The sequence below is a fragment of the Corylus avellana genome, chromosome ca1 (genome assembly GCF_901000735.1).
Source record: "Corylus avellana chromosome ca1, CavTom2PMs-1.0".
Lineage (NCBI taxonomy): Eukaryota > Viridiplantae > Streptophyta > Magnoliopsida > Fagales > Betulaceae > Corylus > Corylus avellana.
This window is the reverse complement of record NC_081541.1, coordinates 50,088,561-50,110,474: the sequence shown is the minus strand read 5'-3', so window position 1 is coordinate 50,110,474 and position 21,914 is coordinate 50,088,561. Positions and strand designations below refer to the sequence as shown.

Below are 21,914 nucleotides of genomic sequence, written 5' to 3'. Positions count from 1 at the left end.
CTTAGTTGGTTTTAATTGTATGGTAGTTGTACTTTAGCGCGAAGCAATAACTCCTTTATCCTCTATCTCTCTCCCTCACTCCAAATGGTTCTGATGGAGTCTCTTTCAATGGTGCTCTGCTCCTGTCCACCCGTCCTCCAAACCCACCTCAAAACCCAGAAACTGGCCATCTTCAAACCCACCTCTCCTCTCCCAAACTCCATTCCCATCCCCATTTCCACTTCTCGCCAAACCCAATTCCCCGCCGCCCACAAAACCCCATTCCAAAACCATCTTCAAAATCCAACAAAAACCCATTTTTCTTTCGCTCTTCTCAACCTCCTCACCCCTCTTCCTTCCCTTGCTTCCGAGGCTGTTGTCTCCTCCACCGACCAAGTATCCGACAAAATTAACCTCGAGTCAATCGTACTTGCAATTGATGACTTTCTCACCAGGAACCCTTTTTTTGTTGCTGGGTGTACCTTCATTTGGCTGGTTGTCATACCTCTCACCGAAGAGTACTTGAGAAAATACAAGTTCGTCTCTGCCATTGACGCATTTAAGAAACTCCGGGATGACCCCAATGCGCAGCTCTTAGATATTAGGGACAAGAAGACTTTGAAGTACATGGGGTCTCCAAATTTGACGATTCTGAATAAGGGTGTGGTGCAGGTTGAGTTTTCTGAGGGAGATGAAGATGGGTTTGTGAAGAAGGTGTTGGAAAGCTTTGGAGACGTGGCAAGCACTGTGGTCTGTGTTCTAGACAAGTAAGTGCAATTTTTTTGGACTTTTTTAAAGGTTGGAAGAAGCTCATGTCGTTTGAGAAAGAACATGTATGAATGGAGCGTTGAAAATTGGAGCAGAACAGAAAAGAAAAAAATGTTCTTTGGTTTCTAAGCCTTTTTCTTTAGGTGTTTTTTGAGCTTAGTTGTTCAATTTTGGAGAAAGGGATTCTAGAAATGTAGCAAAGTGTTGACCTCAATAAGCCTTGTTTAAAAGTACTCAGTTTCTTCACGCCCAAATGATCAGCCTGAAGAACAAATTTTATCCTAGTCCACTAGATGAAATGAAAATTCCTCCCCCGCCCCTTTCAAAAAAAATCTCTTTTGCAACTTCTCTAGCCCGCTAGCTACATGAGTGGAAGGACAGAATGTAGGTTGGTAAGCTGGATAAACCATTTTTGAGAAGAGTAAGTCTTCCTCCTTTTGACAAATACATTTTTTTTTTCCCAAGCTGCTAGATCCTCCATATTTTCAATGATAGAATTCCAAACCAAACGAGCCTTAAAAGATGACCACAGAGACAGTCTTAAGTTATCATTGTCAATAAGCTCACCTTGCAACCTAACATTGTAGCCGAGTGAGATGTTTCTACCACATCATCCACATGTGTGACTCACTCTTGCCCAAATTCATCTTTAACCCGGATACAAACTTCAAAATAAAGTAAAACACACCTGATGGCTCTAAGTTGGTAAGTACTGCATTGCAAAATAGGATCATGTGCAAATTATTAATGCAAAATCTCCATATTTGCACCATGACCTCACCCAACATGGAACCCTCTATAAACTTTCCTTCAACTGCTTTGGATAACATTCGACTAGAAATTTCCATACCAAACTGCTTTGGTAAGTACAATGCGTAGCTGAATACACTCATTGGGAGTCAGTTCTGCTCTTCATATCCACAGGGACAATAACAATGCGCCATTCTTCCTAAGAAGCTTGCAAATTATTAATTGTTTTTGTTAAGTTAATCAAAATTCATTAAAACCAGAGGATGTGCCCAAATATACATGAAGTATACAAGAGAAACACATAATCCCATAAAGAAAAAAAGAGCAAAAAAAAGTCATGAAAACTAGAAATATAAGAACAATCAAAAGCAATCCCCCAATGGAAAAGGGTATTAAAGAAGAAGGCCTTAACTCTGCCACCGTCATCTCACATTCTTCTTTCAAGGCTTCAGTCATTTCTTTCTCTCCAGATACACCGCATCAAGCAAAGTGGAATCATCCTCCAACAGCTGCGCTTGCAAATTATACTGAATAAATAAATAATTTGTCAGAGATGGCAGCCAGATTGTGTTGCCCTAACTCAACCTGATTTGATGTGAACTTGATTTGTGACTTGGAGAGATTTTATAAATGTTAGAATGAAATTATCTGTGCATAGAAAGCTTGTAGACTGGCACCATCTTTCCCAATTTTGTTTGGTATAAGTAGTCTTGTCTAGGCATAAGCTTAGTTCAGTTCAGTTTTTATTTTTTGTTTTATTTTTCTCTTTTGTTGTTGTTGTTGAATGGCTAATTTAGCTATTGGTATACTACTTCCTATTTGAAATTTATGACTTACAAAATATGCATTGTAGGTGGTTGACCACCTAGTTAACTGTAAAGCATATAGTTGTCTTACTACTTCACTTTTCTTTCTTAATAATAAATGCTTTGTATGGCATATATGTCTATGGTGTAAAGAATGGATGACATTTTAGATAGCCTTTTTTTGTATGAAGCATGTCCTTAATTTCATCGCTAGTTTCTCTTTTTGTAAGGTAGTTTTGATGGTAATTCCATGAAAGTGGCGGAATTGTTATTCAAGAATGGTTTCAAGGAGGCCTACGCAATCAGGGGTGGAGTCAGAGGTGAAAAGGGTTGGATGGTATGCTTTTTTCGTTCTTTTTCACTGTACCCTTTTTTTTTCACCCATAGAAATAGCTTGGAACTTAGTTTCCTTTCATATAGCTGTAGTCTAATCTACAGTTGTTGCAATAATGGTACGCTCTTTTGAGATCCATATTTGTTAATACTAACTACAAATGACATGTAGAGCTGATTAGTTGGTTGGATATGAAGAGACCAAGTCACTTCTAGGTTGATCATGTGTATCTGCTGTACATGAATGCAGGGTACAATACAAAGAGAGAATTGTGTATGTGCAGAGTGTTGATGCCCTCTTGAAAATGCAATATAACACTTCCAAATCAAAATTTCGTGTTTCCTAATAAAATGTTCTTCTGTATGGATTTTAATCTGCTTCCAGACCCTTCAATAACTGCATGAAGTTTGTTAAATTTCTGAAGCTTAGAGATTCACTGAGAAGCTTAGTGTTGATTCTTTTTTTTCTTTTTTTTTCTTTTTAAGTTCCACTCTGTGACACAATTAATTTTTTTGAATAATTAGTTCAAGACCCAGGTTGATCAAAAAGATAAAAATGCTAATGAAGCTTTTAAGTGGTTGTCTTAATTCAAGGAAGGCTTATATTCCAATTATTTGGGTTATGAAATCTAGGGAAAGTACTACTAGAATCTGGTTTACAGAGTAAAGAACCTGAGGTGTTGTATTATATTACAGCAGTCAGGGAGTTGGCTAGAAATGAGTTCTTATCTTTTTAAATAAAGACTTGATATTGGGAAACAGAGCACTGAAGAACAAATAAACCCAGGCGAGTTTTACTCTTAACACAATTACATATTAGAACTATAATGCAGACACGTAAAGAGACGTGTAAACATATTCGTCTTTGGATATTTCATATTTTATCTGCAGATTTTACCTATTAGTTGATGCAATCTTGAAGAAATGTTAGAGACACAAAGGCTTTCCATTAGCAAGGAAATGAAAGAGGATAGAGCTCAATAAAATTATCTTTTATTTTTTATTTTCTCTCTCTAGTATAGGGTCTGTGCATTGCAAATGAAGCTTTTCTACTTAATAGGTGGAGGTAAATGATTATAAATGAAGGTTTTTTTATCATTTTATGGAATACAAATCAGCAGTCCAGAAAGCACATTCTTTTTTTCTTTTCTTTTTTCCGTATGTCTTTGTATTTGTTTCTGAATTAAAGGAACTAATTGCGGCACTTTTTCTTTTTTCTTGGGCATTAGGTGTGCTGCCCATGGGTTCATGTCTACCTTGTACATATGTCATATTCAAATTAATAATACTTTCCATCATTTCACCTCAAAAGAAAGGAGATATGTTGATTTTTGTTAAACTTTAGGAAAGGTGCATCTTGACACCTTCTTTGGTAATATCGTTGAATTTGTGCTCATTTACTCTTATATGTCTTCTTGCTTTAAGAATTTCTGTCTGACATTTGTTAAAGTGGTAACTTTTTTCAGTTTTGTATTTTTGTAGGCGATACAGGATTCTCTTTTGCCACCTTCTGTGCATATCTATCCCAAGAAGAAAGTTAAAACTTCTCGAAAACGTAGGATGAATGGAGGAGTTATTCAGCAAACTGAAGATACAAATAATGCTACCTCTTCTGCTTATATTTCTATAGAAGAAAATTGGAAAAATGATGGTCATCTAAACAAGTCAACAGAATCCATACCAGACATGAAAAGTGGTTCTTGATTATCCTCTCCCTGTGGTAATGTATGTCCATCTTCTCTTTCTCTCTCTGTTTGCGTGTTTGGGTGTAATATGCCTAAAATAAATATGGTAAGTTATAGAAATGTAAATCTATTTATATATGCAAAGAATGAACTTCTGCCTTTTACTTTTCATGAATGAATTTGGTTGCCACCTTCAGGAATGACAACCTCTATTGAAACTTTGAACTGAATGATTAATATCTCATGTTATGTTTGGAGGGGCTCATGGTTTTTTTTTTGTCTGGTCAGAAAGTCATTTGCTCATTAAATTAATGAGATATTAATCATTCAGTTCAAAGTTCCCGTCTGTGTATCTATCCGAAGGCAAGGTTCATGTCTCGTAGCGTTTTGCATATTTTATGGGGGTGTCATCAAGGGGAGCTTTTGGTGGTTTTGATTATGTGGATCTAAAGGGCGGTGGAGTAGTTTAGGGTTTAAGGTGGGGGTCTTCACCTTGGTTGTAACTCTGATAGGATTAGAAGGGTTGGTAGCTCATCATGGGGAGTTTTTGGTGGTTTTGATTATGTGGATCTAAAGGATGGTGGAGTATTTTAGGGTTTAAGGTGGGGGCCTTCACCTTGGTTGTAACTCTGATAGGATTAGAAGGGTTGGTGGTTCTTGCCTTGGTGTCTTGGGGGTGTTGGGGGGTTTTGCTCTGTCTAGATAGGTGTTTCCTTTTGTATACTTCATGTTTACATAGGGGCGCTTTACTCATTTAATAAAAAAATTCGATTACTTATCAAAAACAAAAATTGGAAGAGTGAAATAAAAAATTTGGTCAGGAAAAAGTTATCCCATATGCTACTATATTTTTATTTGGAAGGAAGTCTGAAGAGTTTGGAACTATATAATAAAGTCAGTGTAGAATCTAGATGCAATGCAACCAAATGTCTTACTATTAAATTGTAAATATCATGACTTGCTCACAAAATTGTTCATTCCTTAGCTGAATTGTTAACCTTGGAAAATACTATTATTATTATTATTATTATTTTTTTTTTTTTGGTGGGGTTGAAGTGGAGGAAATATTATCATCAAAGCTACAGTCTTGTCCATTGGTCTGTTCCAATGGACATGTTATTTTAGTTTTTATGTGCAAGTTATTTTTGGAAGCCATTAATTTTTTTTTAGCTCAAGTTACTTATAGAAGATAGAAAGGAGAGTAATAAAAGACAGGGCACAGTGTAGTACAGAATGAATGACCCTCTTCCTAAAATGCTCTCTTCCTCTCTTGGCAGCAACTTAAAAAGAATATTTGAGGCTCATGGTTTGTCGAGCAGTACTATGACAACGGGATCGGAGTTTGGGTTGAGGTTGTGAGGGTCCTGAGGGAGATAATAATTGTATAGATAGGTATCTCATAGATGATGAATCTATAAGGCTATAGATGGCAGTTTTTATTAAGGGCAATCCATGAACTGTCTTTCACTTGTGTCTTGTTGTTTGTGGTTGTTTTGTTTCTCCATACTTTCTTTGTAATTCTTATTTATCCTCTGAGCTTTCTGTATCAGGGCAAAGGTGCAAGCTTTCATAGTATGAGTTGATGATTCTTGTAGTGTTTTTAATTCAACTAATTTGGTCACAGATTTTGAGTTCCTGTATGAAGAAGCTTTACATGTTATTAGAAAATGTAACCAGATGATTTGTGTATTATTCATTTATCTCTCTGTGGATGCAGGATCCAGACCTAAAACCACCATTTTCCCCTACTTCCTAAGAGCCTCAAGATTGATGTTGTATATCTCAAGCGGCAAATCCTGTTGGGTTGAACCTCATTTCATTTTTTTGGCTACTTAATTTGTTTATATATATCTTAATTTTTAATTTTTTTTTTCATTAGTGTCTGTATTGTGGTTAAATTATTCCTTAAATTTCCAATTTTGACAATAATTTATTCTCTCTCTCTCTCTCTCTGATTGAGTACTTTCCCACTACATCATTTGAGGAGAATATGCATTTATCATTCATCCACTTGCTGCAGTGGTATACTTCATTCACTACAATATAATTCAAATTAGGAAAAAATTATAAATAAATAATTGTTTGGTCTCAAAGGATAAATAACAAAAGGAAATATGAAGGCCTACGGGGGTTTCCTTGCAAACCAAAACAGAGTTGCCGTTATAATGGCCCAAAGTCACGTGACCTGTGTGCCTTGCTCTCACATACCTTTTAAGTGCAACCACTGCACCAATGCAAGAGATATGACACTTCGAGCCTGTTTGAGATTGTGTTTGAGAAATAAAGTTTTTATGTCGATAAACGTTTTTTTTTTTTTTTCAAAAGCTGCATTTTTAAGTTTTTGCCAAAAGTAGATTTTGGTCATTTTTTGATTTTTTAGACCCTTAAAGACGTTTTCAAATTTTTTACGAAACCGATACTTTTTTCTTTAAACCCACTTTTTAAGTATTAAACACACTTTTAGGCATCTCAAACGCACACTAAACATGCTCTTTCTCTCCACTGAGAACATGGGTATAAAAGTGATGCTAAAACAAAGATTTTTCTTTTTTGTTTTTTTTTTGTCTTCTCAAAAGCTCTTAAAATTATTATTATTAAATTTTGAATTAATATTAATTTAAAAAGTCACGTCAATTTTGAAAGACAACAAAAATAATATGAATCTTCTTTTTCAGCATTACTCTTCACATAAATAACAGTCTCTTCTCTGTGTTTCCACAATCATCTTCTTGTTTTTGTTACCAGGATGCTGGACCATCCCTTGTTGCTCACTCTCCACGCTGAGATTGATGCCTCGCATTTCTCTTGCATTGTCATGGAGTTCTACTCCGCTGCAAGCAGCCTCAGAAGCACGTCTCTCTCAACTCCTCAAGGTTTTTTAAACAGTTTTTCACAGAGATACCATTAAATTGAAAAAGAAAAATGCTTTGCTTTTCTTGTTATCAATTTCTATTATCTTAGATTTATGATTGTTTTTTCTACCTAAATTCTATATTGTTGTCTGATTTGTCACAAGCTATTTTCCTGATTACTTGTGATTACTTGCAGTTGTGCAATCAAGAATGAGCGGTTTTGGGAATTATGGTAAATAATAATCTTCTAATAAATATATGTTCAGTTCTGATTCAACTTTTAGGAGAAAAATAGCTCTTTTATTTTAGCAATTATAACTTCTATCGGGCTTTGGTGTAAATCCATTCATTTAAAATTTTGACACATCATCTTATTTCACAACACAATACACACAAAACACTATTTATAATTTCAATTTTTTTTTTTTTTAAAAAAAAACAATTAAAAATGGTAAATTGGACTTTACCCACCTAATGTAACATCCTATTTGCACTTAAGACCAATAAAATATGACTCCCTGCAACTCAGATATATAAACTATCAAAATATTTCAAGTTGTACCTCGATTCCTAAGTCAATTCTAGGCTGTTATTTTAGATAGGCGGAACACTGAAACTTCAAAATAGGGTTCGAACTTCGAATTATACTAAGTTAAAGTTGAGACGAGCTATACATCCTTCCCTATCTTTCTTCCATCTTTTCAAAATTACCATTTAATCTGTGGAGCCATGTGTTGAGTCTACATTAACCCACATATCTAATGTTGATTTTGAAAATTGAGAGAATGAATGATAATTTGTAGGAGACCATATAAATATATATATGTACAGTATGACAGAGACCATATATATTTAAATGCAGCTTTATATCTTTGCAACAGATGTGTAAGATATTGTTGGAGCCGATCATAACTTCGGAAACCATTGGAATATGCTTTACCAGTGGAAGGAGTGTACGGCCAAAAATGCCATGGACACCATGCTATGGTGACAGAGCAGCCAAAAATGCCATGGACAACATTGGCAGAATACTTGGTGACACTGATGTTTTCCAACACCATGGCTGCTTGAATCACGACCAGCCATCTCTTGAAGAATAATATATATATTATATTTTTATCTTACAATTAATATTAACGTCAATCAATCTTGAAATTTTATATTTTTAAAATAATAATTGATTTAAAAGTTGATTGGGACTATTGAATCTTGCATGTGCTTGAAAATTTTAAATTTCCTTTTAATTGTAAACTTTCTAAGTTGTTTTTGGTTTGATTAACAAAAACGTGTGTTGTATTCATTTGATTTATAGCACTTTTACATGTATCTCTGTACAACTCATGATAATTTTACAAAACAGAGAAATTATATCTTACATTTGAATGTGAAAATAAGTATCTTATCTAATGAATGTCAATATGTTAATGTACATCATTACATGCGACAAAACAAAATTTAGACAGTGAAATTATTCGTTTTCATTTCAAGAGAAATAAAGAGTCTTGTTTTGTTTGCCATGGATGGTAATGAAAGGTTACATCTATGTGATGGGAATCCACAACGATAAATAGAAATATCAATGAGTTGTAGTGTTTTTTAGTTTTAACGAAGAATCAAGAATTGTTCCATGCTATAAAAAATATGATTTCAGTATATATTACAAATTTAATATTCTAGAATATTGATTTGGGAATGTCGTGTGCATGTCATGCATTTATTATAGGGACGGAACTAGGGGTGGCCTAGTAGGCCATGCCCTCCCCCCCAAACAAGAAAAATAAAATTTGGATTTTTTTTTTTTTGCTTATTGGACTCTACCCACTAAAATTTTTGGCTCTTGACCCCTACCCATACCAAAGTCTGGCTCCGTCCCTATGCATGGTGTAAAATTGGCAGCCTCGAAAAACATTTTAGTCACATTGTTGTTTGAAATAACATGTAGCTGCAAAGTGTATATAATATCCTCCTCTCTCTCTCTCTCTCTCTCTCTCTCTCTCTCAATGGTTGCCATGGTTATTGGGGAAGAAGCTCATATACTTTGAAAGGTGGCTGAAGAGTGTTCGGCCAGCACTACACTACCAAAAAAAAAAAAAAAAAAATTAGCGACATGTGAATAACGACTATTTATGCCCAAAAACATCACTATTCATTTAGTAACGTTTGAACAGTGACGCTTGGTAAAAGACCATAAACATAAGGTCTAGAATCAAGAAAAAAGTCGTTTGCTGTACAAACGATACTAAATTATGTCTTTCTGGGCCAAATGTCACATTCAAAAGGTGATATGCTACTCTTCTAGCGTCACCTTATAAAAGTTATTTGTTACAACCTCATATCATATGGACTAAAAATTTTTACAATTTTCTTATTTTTTAAGACTAATGTTACTTTCACACCAATTGATATGTCGTATTTTAAGTGTCATTTTTATTTTTAATTTTAATTTTTAAGTGGCTGACATGATAAATCACTTAAAATACACATACCAATAAAAAATTGATGTGATAAATGAGTGTGAAGATTATCATTAATTATTTTTTAATGGTCCAACAAGTCCACCTCTAATCTTTCTTCCTCCAACTGTAGTAATACCCATGGACTCATTTCAAATTTTGAGAAATTTCTTCTTTCCAAACTTTGGGCATGAAGTCCAAATGAGTTGGATGTCTGCAAAAAAGGTTGGGAAAAATTTTCTAACCATTTTCGTTTGTTTTAATTATTATTTTCACAATTTTCTAATCAAGAAAAAAAAATTATTCGATTTTTCTAGCCATGGTGGGTTTCTCTGTTTTTGTGTTATGGACTACATAGCCCAATAAACGGGGCCGATTCATGGCATTTTGAAGGCCAAGTGAGCTTCTAACAAGTTCACGGGGGTGGCCGAAAAAAAAAATTTGGGTTTTTGGGTTCCTGGGGTGACTGAAGATGGAATGAAAATATCAAGTCATGAATGGTCTTTTAGACATAGTTTAGTTGCTAACGTAATAGATATCACATGAACTTTGAGGTAGAGAATTGGAAAGGGGATGAAAATTCTCTCCTATTCTCAACCGGGTACTAGCATGAATGATCTTCAAGAGATAGTTTATTGGTTGATACGGGTCGGTCTGTTCATAAAAAATTTGTAGTAAAAGTCGTAATACTTACGGTAACATTTTCATATGAAACAAGTGGTGAAAGAGACTAGACAGAGGGAATTCTGGAAATAGTGCCGTCCAAGAGGGTAGTACCTTAGCTATCTTGGCTTTGAATTTGTGTGTATCTAGAAAATTTGTTTTTATTAGGAACTTGTGGGATTAAAAATTCGCACTTGCCTATCATTTGTATGCATTTCTTACGCCCACATATATATTGAATGATCTAGAATGCACCATGGTATTCGTGGGCTCTAATGTCCCATAATACGAACAACACAGAGCTCACGGGAAGAACATACCCTCCAAATTGAATTGGAGGAAATTTCCTTCAACTTATTCTAATAAGTGACAAGTGTCATTTTTCACATATTTTCTTTAATATTTTAACAGTCCTTTATTGTCATTCCACTAATCTAGGAACCTAAACATTAATTTTTTAGAAATCCAAAAATATTGAATGACACTTGTCACTTATTAGAGTAGATTGAAGGAAATTTCCTCCAAACTGGTTTGGAGGAAATTTGTGTCCATATATATATGTTCCTGAAATTCATATACATATGAATTAGGCCTCGACCGAAGGAAAAAAAAATGAGACCCTTTTGTGACGTAGCGGAAGACTTGGTAACCGAAAGGTTAGGAGCTTCTGCGTCTCTTGACCTGATAAATCAACGCTCAATCCTCAGATTGACACACAACATAACCCGCAGGTTGAAAATAAAATCTCCTGATAAATTCATAGAAGTTTTGAAGAGACAATTCTCAATTCATACATACAGTTTCAAGTTGAAATAGTTGGTTTTGAAAATACTACAAGTCATACTATTTATAGGAAAGAAAACTAACAAACTATTCTAAATAAACTTGGCCCTAACATGATTGGCCGAACAATGGCAACTGGCCATTGGTTCCCTAAATCCAGCAATAGCTTCTCATTGGTCCTCGATTGTTGGCAAGGTCGGTTCTGACATTATTCCTTGCAGCTCTAACATAACTTTGCGGCCTTTAACTTTGCTGCTTTCCCGACTATGGTTCTGACATCACCGCCCTTCTGATATTCCGACCCTGATATATTCCTGCCCTCAGTTCTGACAATATTCTTTTGGCGCTGACAGATTCTGTCAGATATCAGAATTGAGCTTCCCGAGTATGCCTTGGTCAAGGGTGCCTCAGTGTTTCTCGAGTATTCCTCAGTTCTTGATTTCCTGAGCCGAGGCTTGGCCCTCGGTTTGGCTGAACAGTTCTCGATGGACTGTCCTACATGTTCGGCCCTCGGTTCGGCTGAACAGTGCTCGGTGGACTGTCCTACATCATTTTGGCTTCTCTTCCTCTTCATTACTCTCACCAGCAACATTAATCATGATTTACTTGTCACTTCCCAATCTTCCCCGGCACTGAAAAAGCCAGACAACGAGACCATATACAAAGTTTCCAAGTAACTCTGTTGGGGCTGCATTGGAGAGTCCCTGCAATTCTTGTTTGCACACAACATGGTCAGGACGTACAAGTGGGAGCTGCCATTGATGTGGGATTCCGATCTCGAAAAGTATGTGAGATGGTGGGCTGGCCAGAGAAAATCCGACTGCAAAGCGTAACATTCTTTCCCGGAAGACAATTTCAAGCTCGGAGAGAACATCTACAGAGGTAGCGGCTCCACGTGGACTCAGGCTGATGCCGTGAGTGCGTGGGCTGATGAAGAGAAATACTACACGTACTTGACAAACACCTGCCAGGCCGGTCAGATGTACGGCCACTACACGCAGATTGTGTGGCGGAATACAAGAAGGATCGGCTGTGCTCGGGTGGTGTGCGACAATTGAGATGTGTTTATGACGTGTAATTATGACCCGGTCGGCGAGCGACCGTATTGAAACATGTTTAGCGGAAAAGGATCCTCTCCATTTCAAAATCCCTCAATTTCCTCCATTTAGTGCATTTTGAAGGGTATTACATTTAATGCACTACCATCATTAAAACTTTTAGACAACACTACCCTTCAAAATACACTAAATAGAGGAAATAGAAGGATTTTGAAATGGAGAGGATCCTTTTCCATGTTTAGCTTGCCTCCAGCGAGCGTCCATATTCAATAACATCAAATGTTATGTTATTGAATAATGGGTACTCTGTCTATGACAAAATTATGATTAGTGTTTGTTTGTTTGTTTTTTTTTTTTTTTTTAATCAAAGCGGGAGAGGGGGAAGATTTTGAGTTCCTGTATGAAGAAGCTTTACATGTTATTAGAAAATGTAACCAGATGATTTGTGTATCATTCATTTATCTCTCTGTGGATGCAGGATCCAGACCTAAAACCACCATTTTCCCCATCTTCCTAAGAGCCTCAAAATTGATGTTGTATATCTCAAGCGGCAAATCCTGTTGGGTTGAACCTCATTTCATTTTTTTGGCTACTTAATTTGTTTATATATATCTTAATTTTTTTTTTTTTTTTTCATTAATGTCTGTATTGTGGTTAAATTATTTCTTAAATTTCCAATTTTGACAATAATTAGTTCTCTCTGTCTCTGATTGAGTACTTTCCCACTACATCATTTGAGGAGAATATGCATTTATCATTCATCCACTTGCTGTAATGGTATACTTCATTCACTACAATATAATTCAAATTAGGCAAAAATTATAAATAAATAATTGTTTGGTCTCAAAGGATAAATAACAAAAGGAAATATGAAGGCCTACGGGGGTTTCCTTGCAAACCAAAACAGAGTTGCCGTTACAATGGTTCAAAGTCACGTGACCTGCGTGCCTTGAGTGCAACAACGGCAGTACGGCACCAATGCAAGAGATATTGCACTTCCTCTCCACTGAGAGCATGTGTATAATAGTGATGCTAAAACAAAGATTTATTTATTTATTTTCTTCTCAAAAGCTCTTTAAATTAGGAAAAATTTCATTTTAGACCTTCTCTTTTAAGAAGACTTTCCAAAATTCAAAAATTCTCAATTTACACCCCCGAACTTTCAATTTCAATTAATTTACTCAATTTGTTAGATTTTAAACGTTAAAAGTAATAAAATGATGTTTACACCCCTGAATTTTTTATAAAATTTCAAATTTACGTTTTATTTCCTTTAACAACAAAGGGTAATTTGTTCTTTTTAGGTATTTCCGTTAGAAGTTAACGACTAAAACTAACGGAGGGGATAAATTGATTGAAATTGAAAGTTCAGTGATATAAATTGAGAGTTTTTTGAATTTTGGGGGTGTTTTCAAAATGCGTAGTAGTTCAGGGATCTAAAGTGAAGTTTTCTCATAAAATTATTATTGAATTTTGAACTAATATTAATTTTTAGAGTCACGTCAATTTTGAAAGACCACAAAAATAATATGAATCTTCGTTTTCAGCATTACTCTTCACATAAATAACAGTCTCTTCTCTGTGTTTCCACAACCATCTTCTTGTTCTTGTTACCAAGATGTTGGACCATCCCTTGTTGCTCACTCTCCACGCTGAGATTGATACCTCGCATTTCTCTTGCATTGTCATGGAGTTCTGCTCCGCTGCAAGCAGCCTCGGAAGCGCATCTCTCTCACCTCCAAGGTTTTTATTTTTTTTCACAGAGATAGAGATAGTAGTACTGAGATACCATTAAATTGAAAAAGAAAAATGCTTTGCTTTTCTTGTTGGCTGATTTGTCAGAAGTTATTTTTCTGATTACGTGCAGTTGTGCAATCAAGAATGAGCGGTTTAGGGAATCTATGGTAAATAATAATCTTCCAATAAATATATTTTTCTCTATTCTAGTTGCCTAATACCCATCTTTTCTAAGACCCTCCTCCTTGAAATTGCTTGCAGTTGAAATTGCTTGCAGTTTTTCTCTATGCTAGTTGTCAGTGAAGAAGTTGGTCAAGATCAAAAGACATAGGCAACTAGGCAACTATTTTTCAGGGGAAATCGTATAAGAAATTCTCCCTAGCCGTGAAATCCCTTTTGAGATTCACTTGTTCACTTGTAGAGTATTGATCCTCCATAGGCTCTCTCCTCCCTCTAATACAATAAAAAATACCCATCTTGCTCTTCATCAAAGACACAAAACCCAACTATGCCACCGAAATAGCAAAAAGAAATTTAAAGTTTTTCAAAAAGAAAGAAAGTGCCTTTGTGGTAAAGCATGTGGTTATGTGTTTTTGATAAAAGCCAGTAGTTTCGGCATCCAGTAGATGAGAAAGATGTAGGGTGCACGTGTATCCGGGTGTTTTGTTAAATGAGAAAAACGATGGGTTAGTTTCTCTTCTTTTATTCAATCATATACCTTACTTCTAGTGCTATAAATTCAGACAATGTGTCATAAGTATCAAATGCATCAGACCCAAATAACGCTACTTTCAAATAGCGTTTAGAGTTCAAATGTATTAATTATCTTTGTAAATATTAGATTATACGAAACTCTTGTATTTTAGTTTATCTTAAGTGTATAAACTCAACAAATTCTCTCTATAATCGTGTTTTTCCCCTATCACGTTTATAATCGAGGTAGTTATTTGTTACAAAGATCACCGGAGATAATGACTACAAGCAGATACGTAAAACACAGTTGTATCATCTTGATCAACCCTTTCATTATAATTTTCTTTTAACAAGATGGAATATTAATTAGATGTTATGCATCAAATCAGCAATCCTCATCCAAACAAAACAAACAAACAATCAAGAAAAATACTTTGGAATATTCTATAATTTAATTTAATTAAAAAAAGTTCCCAAATCTCTACCAAATATTAAACAAAAATTCAGCAGAGTTTCAACGGCAACATTCTTGAGAACAATCAAAGAGGGAGTATCTCAAATAATCGATTATGAATTTCAAAACCCATCAACTACCATTTGACAAGTTGACTACCATAAATAAAAATTTTCACTCATGAACAACTTGCATCTATGAAGCCCAAACAAGAACCAAAATTCCCTAACAGAGTTTTCAGTTACCTTCAAGAGTTTCCAAGACAGTTTTCTAAGGGTTTTGAAGAAAGAGAGCATTTATGAGAGTTTCCGAGATAGAGAGCGCTTTCAAGAGTTCCAGAGACCGAATTTTCGTGAGGTGAAACAAAATTTTCACTGAGAAGACTTTCAAAATTTTCTAATCGAAAGCATAAATACAAATATTTTAACGCAACATGTCCAACCAATTGATAAATGCAATTGAAACATGTCACCCAGATTGTAAGATCGTGAAATTCTAAGGGGGCAAATTCTTGTAAGGACAAATTCCCGTAAATATGATGAGACTGTAATAGGACATGGCAAAGTTTTCCTCTCGGAAAAATTTCTTCAAATGGCAATCCTGAAGATTATCCATGTGTGGGCTACTGATCAAACGACCCATTTAATAAGCAGATGATGCACTAAAGCACAGATGGATAGTCTACTAATTTGCCACCTAGAAAATTGGAGAAAGTCCCTTCAAACTGACTTGGAGGAAAACTCTATCCCGGAGGAACTTGTCCCTTAAAAGTCGCACAATTTTCAGCAGTCTAACCCAATTTGTACGATGAGGATACAAAATCAATTCGCATTTCTCGTAGCTGTCCGGCTAAAGTAGACCAGAAATTCTGTATTACCCTCGGCACCCTTTAATGGAGACTCAATCCACCCTTTGCTGCAGAATCCAAAATTCTCTACACCCTTTATGATCTTGTCGAGAACCTGCACAGCAAATCCCCCCCAATCAGTAGCATATCTTCTTCCATTTTTCAGACTCAATGGCAATTGTGTTTTGTGACTAGTAAGAAAACAAAGAAACGGAAGGAAACTCTGAATCTTAAGAACATAAGAAAATTTCCCATGTTCACCCTTTTCAGATAACTTGATACTAGGTACTAAATCTCAAAGAGGGCCAAAAAAATTCTTATTTCCAACATATTGTTTTAGACATAGATTGCCTGCATCCTGAAAATCAAGTAAAAACCAAAGAGGCCAATGCATACCTCTTGATGGACTACAGGATCTCTCACTATCCCACCACCTCCTACCTGCAAAGAAAGTGAAATTTTAAGCTCATAAGTAAGGAGTTCATATATATTTTTGAAAAATAATGATCACTTTCTTAGCTCTGAAATATTTCTGCATACACAGCAAACCTTTTACAATCAAACATTACACTTCAATTCTTTTATCAATCAAGATACATTATATGCTACTGATACAATGTTTTAAAGAACGAGCACACAAGTTGATCTCTTGAACCTACAAATTGTCTCACTATTAGTCTAAGATCGAGTCCTATACTCTGTTTTGACGTAAAATGTTTTTTTACTATTTTCCGGGGTTTGGTACAACCGAAAACATTTTTGGTTGAAAAGAAAAACCTTACTTTTTGTCAAATGGTTTCTCTTTTTTAAAGCCATAAGCTATTTTTCGAGTTTGAGCTTCTCTTTATTGCATACACTCTCGCATTTCATTCTCCCTTGCTGCCAGAATCCTCTGCCAGCCACCGCCACCGATGTCAATTGGAAGTTGCAGGCTATTTTTTGACACCATTGTTCACCGTTGCTGATTTTTCGTATAAGCCAAATGCCGAAAATATTTTCTAATGGAAAACATTTTATGTCGAAACAAACGGAACCTTACATGAAGGCGCTAGAACCCCTAAATACCTGCCAGATAATTAATTTTTAACATTGAAAATCTGTTCCTATAGACTAAAAAGATAAAAGCCTAGGTAAATACCCTTGAATCAAGTGTATCTTTGTTATAAAACACGTACTTTTATGGGACATCCTATAGCATGATAGGACTTCAGTATTCATAAAGCTGCATTTTAGGTTTGTTTTGGTGTAAGCTAACACAATGCAACAGCCTAATTCTTGAATGAGTTGAATGTTCTGTTTGTGACCTTAAAGCTGTCTTTATGTTCTTTACTTGTATGGAGGGTGGATTCACTTTGCACTTCTCATTTCTCTTTCCTGGATTCTTTTTCTTTTAAAATTTTTCAATTCATAAATGTTTGAAGCCCCATGGCTTAGGTGGTAATAGATGGGAAGGCATTGGACTACCAAATCATACCAACAAAAGAATTACTTTTTGTCCTTGTGCACTTTCCCCACATTCTCTTGTGCTGGGTTACATCCCCTTGATGTCTTCTTGATGAACTTAGTACAAAAAGGACCAAAGCAAGAAAAAAAAAATTAAAAGTTGGATGTGGTTGCTGAATACCATTCTATTTAGTAACATGTCCATGTGCTTTCCCCATGTCGTGTAACACAATGTAAACATTTGTGGTGAACCATTACAGAAACCAAAACTAAGGGTGTGAACTTGCATGATTCTTCACTTGAGCATGTCAAGAATCAACCAAGCCTCACGCTGAAGCACTAGAAAGACCTCTTCTGTCTTTGTTAAGGAATTTGTATACAAAGCAAGATCTCTTTTATCAAATAATACTACACTGTTCTACACGTCTACTAGAGTGGAGCACAAATACAGGACAGGAAAATGGTAAAAACATGTATAGTAGTGCTAGAAAGAATAAATATACGTAAAAGGATAGAAAAATAATAACAAAAGTTTCTTACTTGTGATCTTCGAGCTTCAAATTGAGGCTTAACCAAGGTAACTAAGCTTGCCTCCTCCTTCATCACATTGACTACAGCAGGCATGACCTGTTTATAAAGTACATAAATAAACAAAGATCTTCATATTTGAGGTGGAAACAAACCAAGAAAAAAGATCCAAAAGTTATGCAAAATGGTCAATGAACACACAGGTAACAAGAACAGTAACCCTTAGGTCAAGAGTAAAGGATATATATATATTTGTGTATCATGTGAAAGAATTTATCTGTGGTATATATAATCCTTGTAATATCTAAGTATATGTTAATTATTTATAACTCCAAGGAGACAAATTGAGTACATTAGCATAGAAGTGGAACACTTCTGTCGGCTAAAGAAAATAAAAGCCTCTGAAGTTCAATCTTCAATCACACAACTACTTCAGATTCTGCCCATGCAAGTAGATAAATGAGAGGATGAAAACAACCAGTCAAAAACATCTTTAACGTAGCAACACTATGTATGTTTACCACAGTTTGAAAGCTTACCAAGAGTATTGAAATGAATGAAAGGTCCAAAGTGACCAAATCAACTTTTTGGGGGAGTTCAGAAAGGTATCTCAAATTTGTCCTTTCTATCACAGAAACACGATCATCTCGTCGAATTTTTTCAGCCACCTAAAGAAGTCAGCAGAGATTATGAATCAAGAACCATAAAGGATACAAGTGCTTTTTTAAAAAATAATAATAATAAATAAAAAAAATTGGCCATTGGAGAATCACATTTAATACATTTTTTTGCTGAAGTTTACAAAACGTCTGGGTTAAAAATCAAGACAAAACAGAAGCTGTTTTAACAAATATTAGATAAAATTTCTCTATGGGTTCTGCAATAATGAAAGAAAGAAAAGCTTGCAAGAAAGACTACACGTTAGATTTTCTTTTGCAGGACTTGATTAATGATGGATAAACTAAAATGCTAATCTAGCCATCTTATAAGCAAATTGTTAGAATATTAATTAAGTAATTAAATTCATCATTTTCTATTAATTTAAACTTTTAGGAGAATTTCGATTTAGCATGATATTAGAGCGAGGTCATGTTAAACTCCCACTTATTAAGGGAGGGTTTAAACCCACACATGAAGGTGAGTGTTAGAATTTTATTTAAATGACTAAATTTATTATTTTCTATTAACTTGAGCTTTTTAGACAATTGGTGATTTAACACAAATCAAGCAGACTAGTTCCATTTTTCTTTCGTTTGTTTATTCTTTCATTCTTGAGCACCTGAAAATTAAAAGTAAACTTTCAATGCTGCATTTAACTTACTGAACTTTTGAATTACAATAAATTAACTAAAGACAACAATCAATTAAAGCATGAAAGTTAGAAAGGCCTGAAAAGTCATTTTTCATATATGCAGCAACAAAGATTCATATCATCATGATTGGTATAAAATTGGCAGCAAATATTTCCTATCACATCTTCAATTAAAGATAATCACTTACGTTTTCTTCTTTTATCTAACAATGCAAAAGTAAAAAGGGATGAGACTATGTCCAGAGATGTCTAGTACATATTCACCACGCAAAATATATGAAATTAGAACATTATATTACCTGCCCATAACCTACATCAACTCCGTAAACAAATGATGCACCATACTGAAGCAAGCAGTCCGTAAAACCTCCTGTGGACAACCCTGAATCAAGAACTACTTTACCAGAAACATCAACTCCTAGCTGCTCAATTGCAGCCTCTAACTTATATCCTGCTCTGGATGAAAAAAAAATATGGAATTTTCAAATTAATAACACTCTCACTAAAGATACTTCAGCAATGATATGTGCTAAAGAGTACATGATGGGTTGCTTCCGGGGAGTAATCACCTACATACATATTTTGGAACTTCAGCCTTTATCTGTACAACAGCTTTTTCAGAGACAGGTGTTCCAGCTTTGTTCACCACCTTTCCATCAACAAACACTTTGCCTACACCACAAATGTATCAGAAGAGAGAGAGAGAAAGAGAGAGAAAGAGAGGTCTAAAAACTAATGAAAACGACTATAGCTAACTTCTCATGTCAAATGCGCTTCTTCCCACAATGATTAAGAATGGAAGAGTCTATGTTGCGTGCCAAATCAAAAAATTTCTGCATGAATGATAGCACATTCTAAGAAAACAAGACATATACCCACAAAAGAGCGCCTAAATGAAATTGGTCGTCTTAGTCCTTTGTGCAGAAAAAATACTAACTTCACCAAATTTGTGAATGAAAATGTCAATAAAATTTCACGTGTAATTATTCTACTTAACAGACAAGACCCTATCTCAACTTTCTCCACCACCAAGCAAACCTCAAGTGCAAACTTATAAAAATCAACCCTTTGATGCTTAAACTGTTGAGTGCTGGCAAATTTGATATGAAATTCATTAGTTTTTTGGTAATCGAGATAGTAAACTGCTCAGCATTCATCATAATACATTTTATCCTATTAAAGAATATGGTTTACCTTGTAAGATCCATGATTGAATAAATGTTCGGCTGTATTGTTGAAACCTTTCAAGACATATCTCATCCAGCCTCTTTCTCCTAAACACCAAAAGAGTAGAAGATACTAAGACAAAAGAGCACATGAAAAATTATAAAAAGGATTCAAGACCAATTGTCAGTATCAAAATGGCAACAAGAGCAAGTTTTTGCCTTCCTTTCAGAATCAGTCTAAGCCCATCATCAATAATAAATGGTATTTCAAATAATCTATCACCAAATTGACACAATATTTTACACCATTGATTATTATTGACCTCATTTAATAATTATAATTTTATTCCCAACCCATATCATTCAAATGAGAAATTAGCTCTGAAAATCCAATTAAAACACTAAATAATAATATTTCCAGAAATGCTTACTTCTTTGGTGGTTGAATCTTTCCAGACTTTGCAACAGCATAGCTTCTAAAGGGACTGTGAATTTGGGCTCTGACCCATCTCACTGAAAGTTAAATTTTTTCAAGAAAAACCTTAAATAAACCAAATTTATACATTGAAAAAAAAGATGGGTTTGTCAAAAACCAAATATACTCGACAAAAATCAATTCAACAGCAAAGCAAGAGAACAGACACACACGTATACACATACAAAGAGAGTATAGAGGGTACCAGAAAGCTTTTGAGAGTTGGGGTGAGATAGGAAGTACAAGCTTGGGCTGCCCTTGAAACAGAGTGAGAAAATGTTTATGGGAAGCTTTAAGAGCTGCAACGCCATATTTTGCCGGATTTGCTTTCTCGCTCTCTTTTCACGGCAAAGCAGGGGCAGGGCAGAGCAGAGCACCCACCATGAGAAACTATTGATGATAAAAGAGGCAGAGCGTAGCCCATAAGCCCATAACATTCATTTTGGAGGCCCAGGCCTTATACAAAATGAATAAGAATTGCTATTTCTCAAATTATTAGTGTTCTTAGAATAAAATTTTTATTCTTATTTGTTTATTTGTTTATAGCATTGAAATAGTTCCTAAAGTTATTAAAATTTATATTATATGATATTTTTTTCATTTATTTAACTACATATACCATTGTTTGATTTCAATTTAAAGGATTTTTAAAAAAATTATAATTTTTACTACAAATTTCTTACAAACTAACGTGACAATCTATGTAACACTTGTTTACTAGTCATTAAAAGGCGGTCTACCATATGTTAGTTTATATGACACTCATTTTCATAAAATGTAAATTGTCACATGAGTTTATAAAAGTTGTATATAGGTTCCTGAGTATTTTCCATCAACATATATCATCAATATTATGAAATTCTATTTTTACTTATTTGTAGAATGAATTATATTTCTATGGCTCCTTCACTTGAGTTTATAAATATTTAATATTTAATTGGGGTTTTACTTGAATTTTTTTTTATATATATAAAATATACCTTTAAAAAATGATTTTTGCCCCCCAAATATTTTTTTTTAAAATTTTGCTCCCCAAAATTAAAAGTCTTAGTTCCGCTCCTGCCAACCACTATCTCTCAACAACTATCACATAAACATGGAGCATCATCAGCAAAGCGATTAGAGAAAA

General features: G+C 34.8%; 2 protein-coding genes and 1 pseudogene across 3 annotated transcripts; 2 read left to right on the top strand and 1 right to left on the bottom strand.

The window, feature by feature from the left end:
• The first annotated feature begins 44 nt into the window (after positions 1 to 44).
• Positions 45 to 12,683, top strand: LOC132167401 (rhodanese-like domain-containing protein 4A, chloroplastic). 2 transcript variants are annotated; one of them, XM_059578365.1, is made up of 4 exons: positions 45 to 746; positions 2,538 to 2,640; positions 4,119 to 4,361; positions 12,609 to 12,683. In XM_059578365.1, exons 1-3 carry the CDS (start codon positions 85 to 87, stop codon positions 4,338 to 4,340), a joined length of 987 nt encoding a protein of 328 aa, XP_059434348.1. In that variant the 5' UTR covers positions 45 to 84; the 3' UTR covers positions 4,341 to 4,361; positions 12,609 to 12,683. The 2 variants fall into 2 exon arrangements, with proteins under 2 accessions (XP_059434348.1, XP_059434347.1); XM_059578364.1 differs by lacking the exon at positions 12,609 to 12,683 and adding an exon at positions 6,039 to 6,251 and having other exon boundaries at positions 46 to 746.
• Positions 6,832 to 12,181, top strand: LOC132174324 (STS14 protein-like; annotated as a pseudogene).
• A 2,767-nt stretch (positions 12,684 to 15,450) lies between the features above and the next one.
• Positions 15,451 to 21,146, bottom strand: LOC132189886 (uncharacterized). Its single transcript, XM_059604710.1, has 9 exons — positions 20,991 to 21,146; positions 20,742 to 20,823; positions 20,339 to 20,418; positions 19,714 to 19,816; positions 19,444 to 19,600; positions 18,372 to 18,500; positions 17,845 to 17,931; positions 16,258 to 16,302; positions 15,451 to 15,976 (listed from the first exon to the last, which is right to left on the bottom strand). Exons 1-9 carry the CDS (start codon positions 21,094 to 21,096, stop codon positions 15,836 to 15,838), a joined length of 930 nt encoding a protein of 309 aa, XP_059460693.1. The 5' UTR covers positions 21,097 to 21,146; the 3' UTR covers positions 15,451 to 15,835.
• Positions 21,147 to 21,914: the final 768 nt, after the last annotated feature.

Coding starts and splice junctions, on each gene's coding strand:
- LOC132189886 (XM_059604710.1), bottom strand. CDS start 21,096: ATGGCGTTGCAGCTCTTAAAGCTTCCCATAAACATTTTCTCACTCTGT. Junction 20,824..20,990: donor CAACTCTCAAAAGCTTTCTG/GTACCCTCTATA, acceptor TTTAACTTTCAG/TGAGATGGGTCAGAGCCCAA. Junction 20,419..20,741: donor AAGATTCAACCACCAAAGAA/GTAAGCATTTCT, acceptor TTTGGTGTTTAG/GAGAAAGAGGCTGGATGAGA.
- LOC132167401 (XM_059578365.1), top strand. CDS start 85: ATGGTTCTGATGGAGTCTCTTTCAATGGTGCTCTGCTCCTGTCCACCC. Junction 747..2,537: donor GTGGTCTGTGTTCTAGACAA/GTAAGTGCAATT, acceptor TTTGTAAGGTAG/TTTTGATGGTAATTCCATGA. Junction 2,641..4,118: donor GAGGTGAAAAGGGTTGGATG/GTATGCTTTTTT, acceptor GTATTTTTGTAG/GCGATACAGGATTCTCTTTT.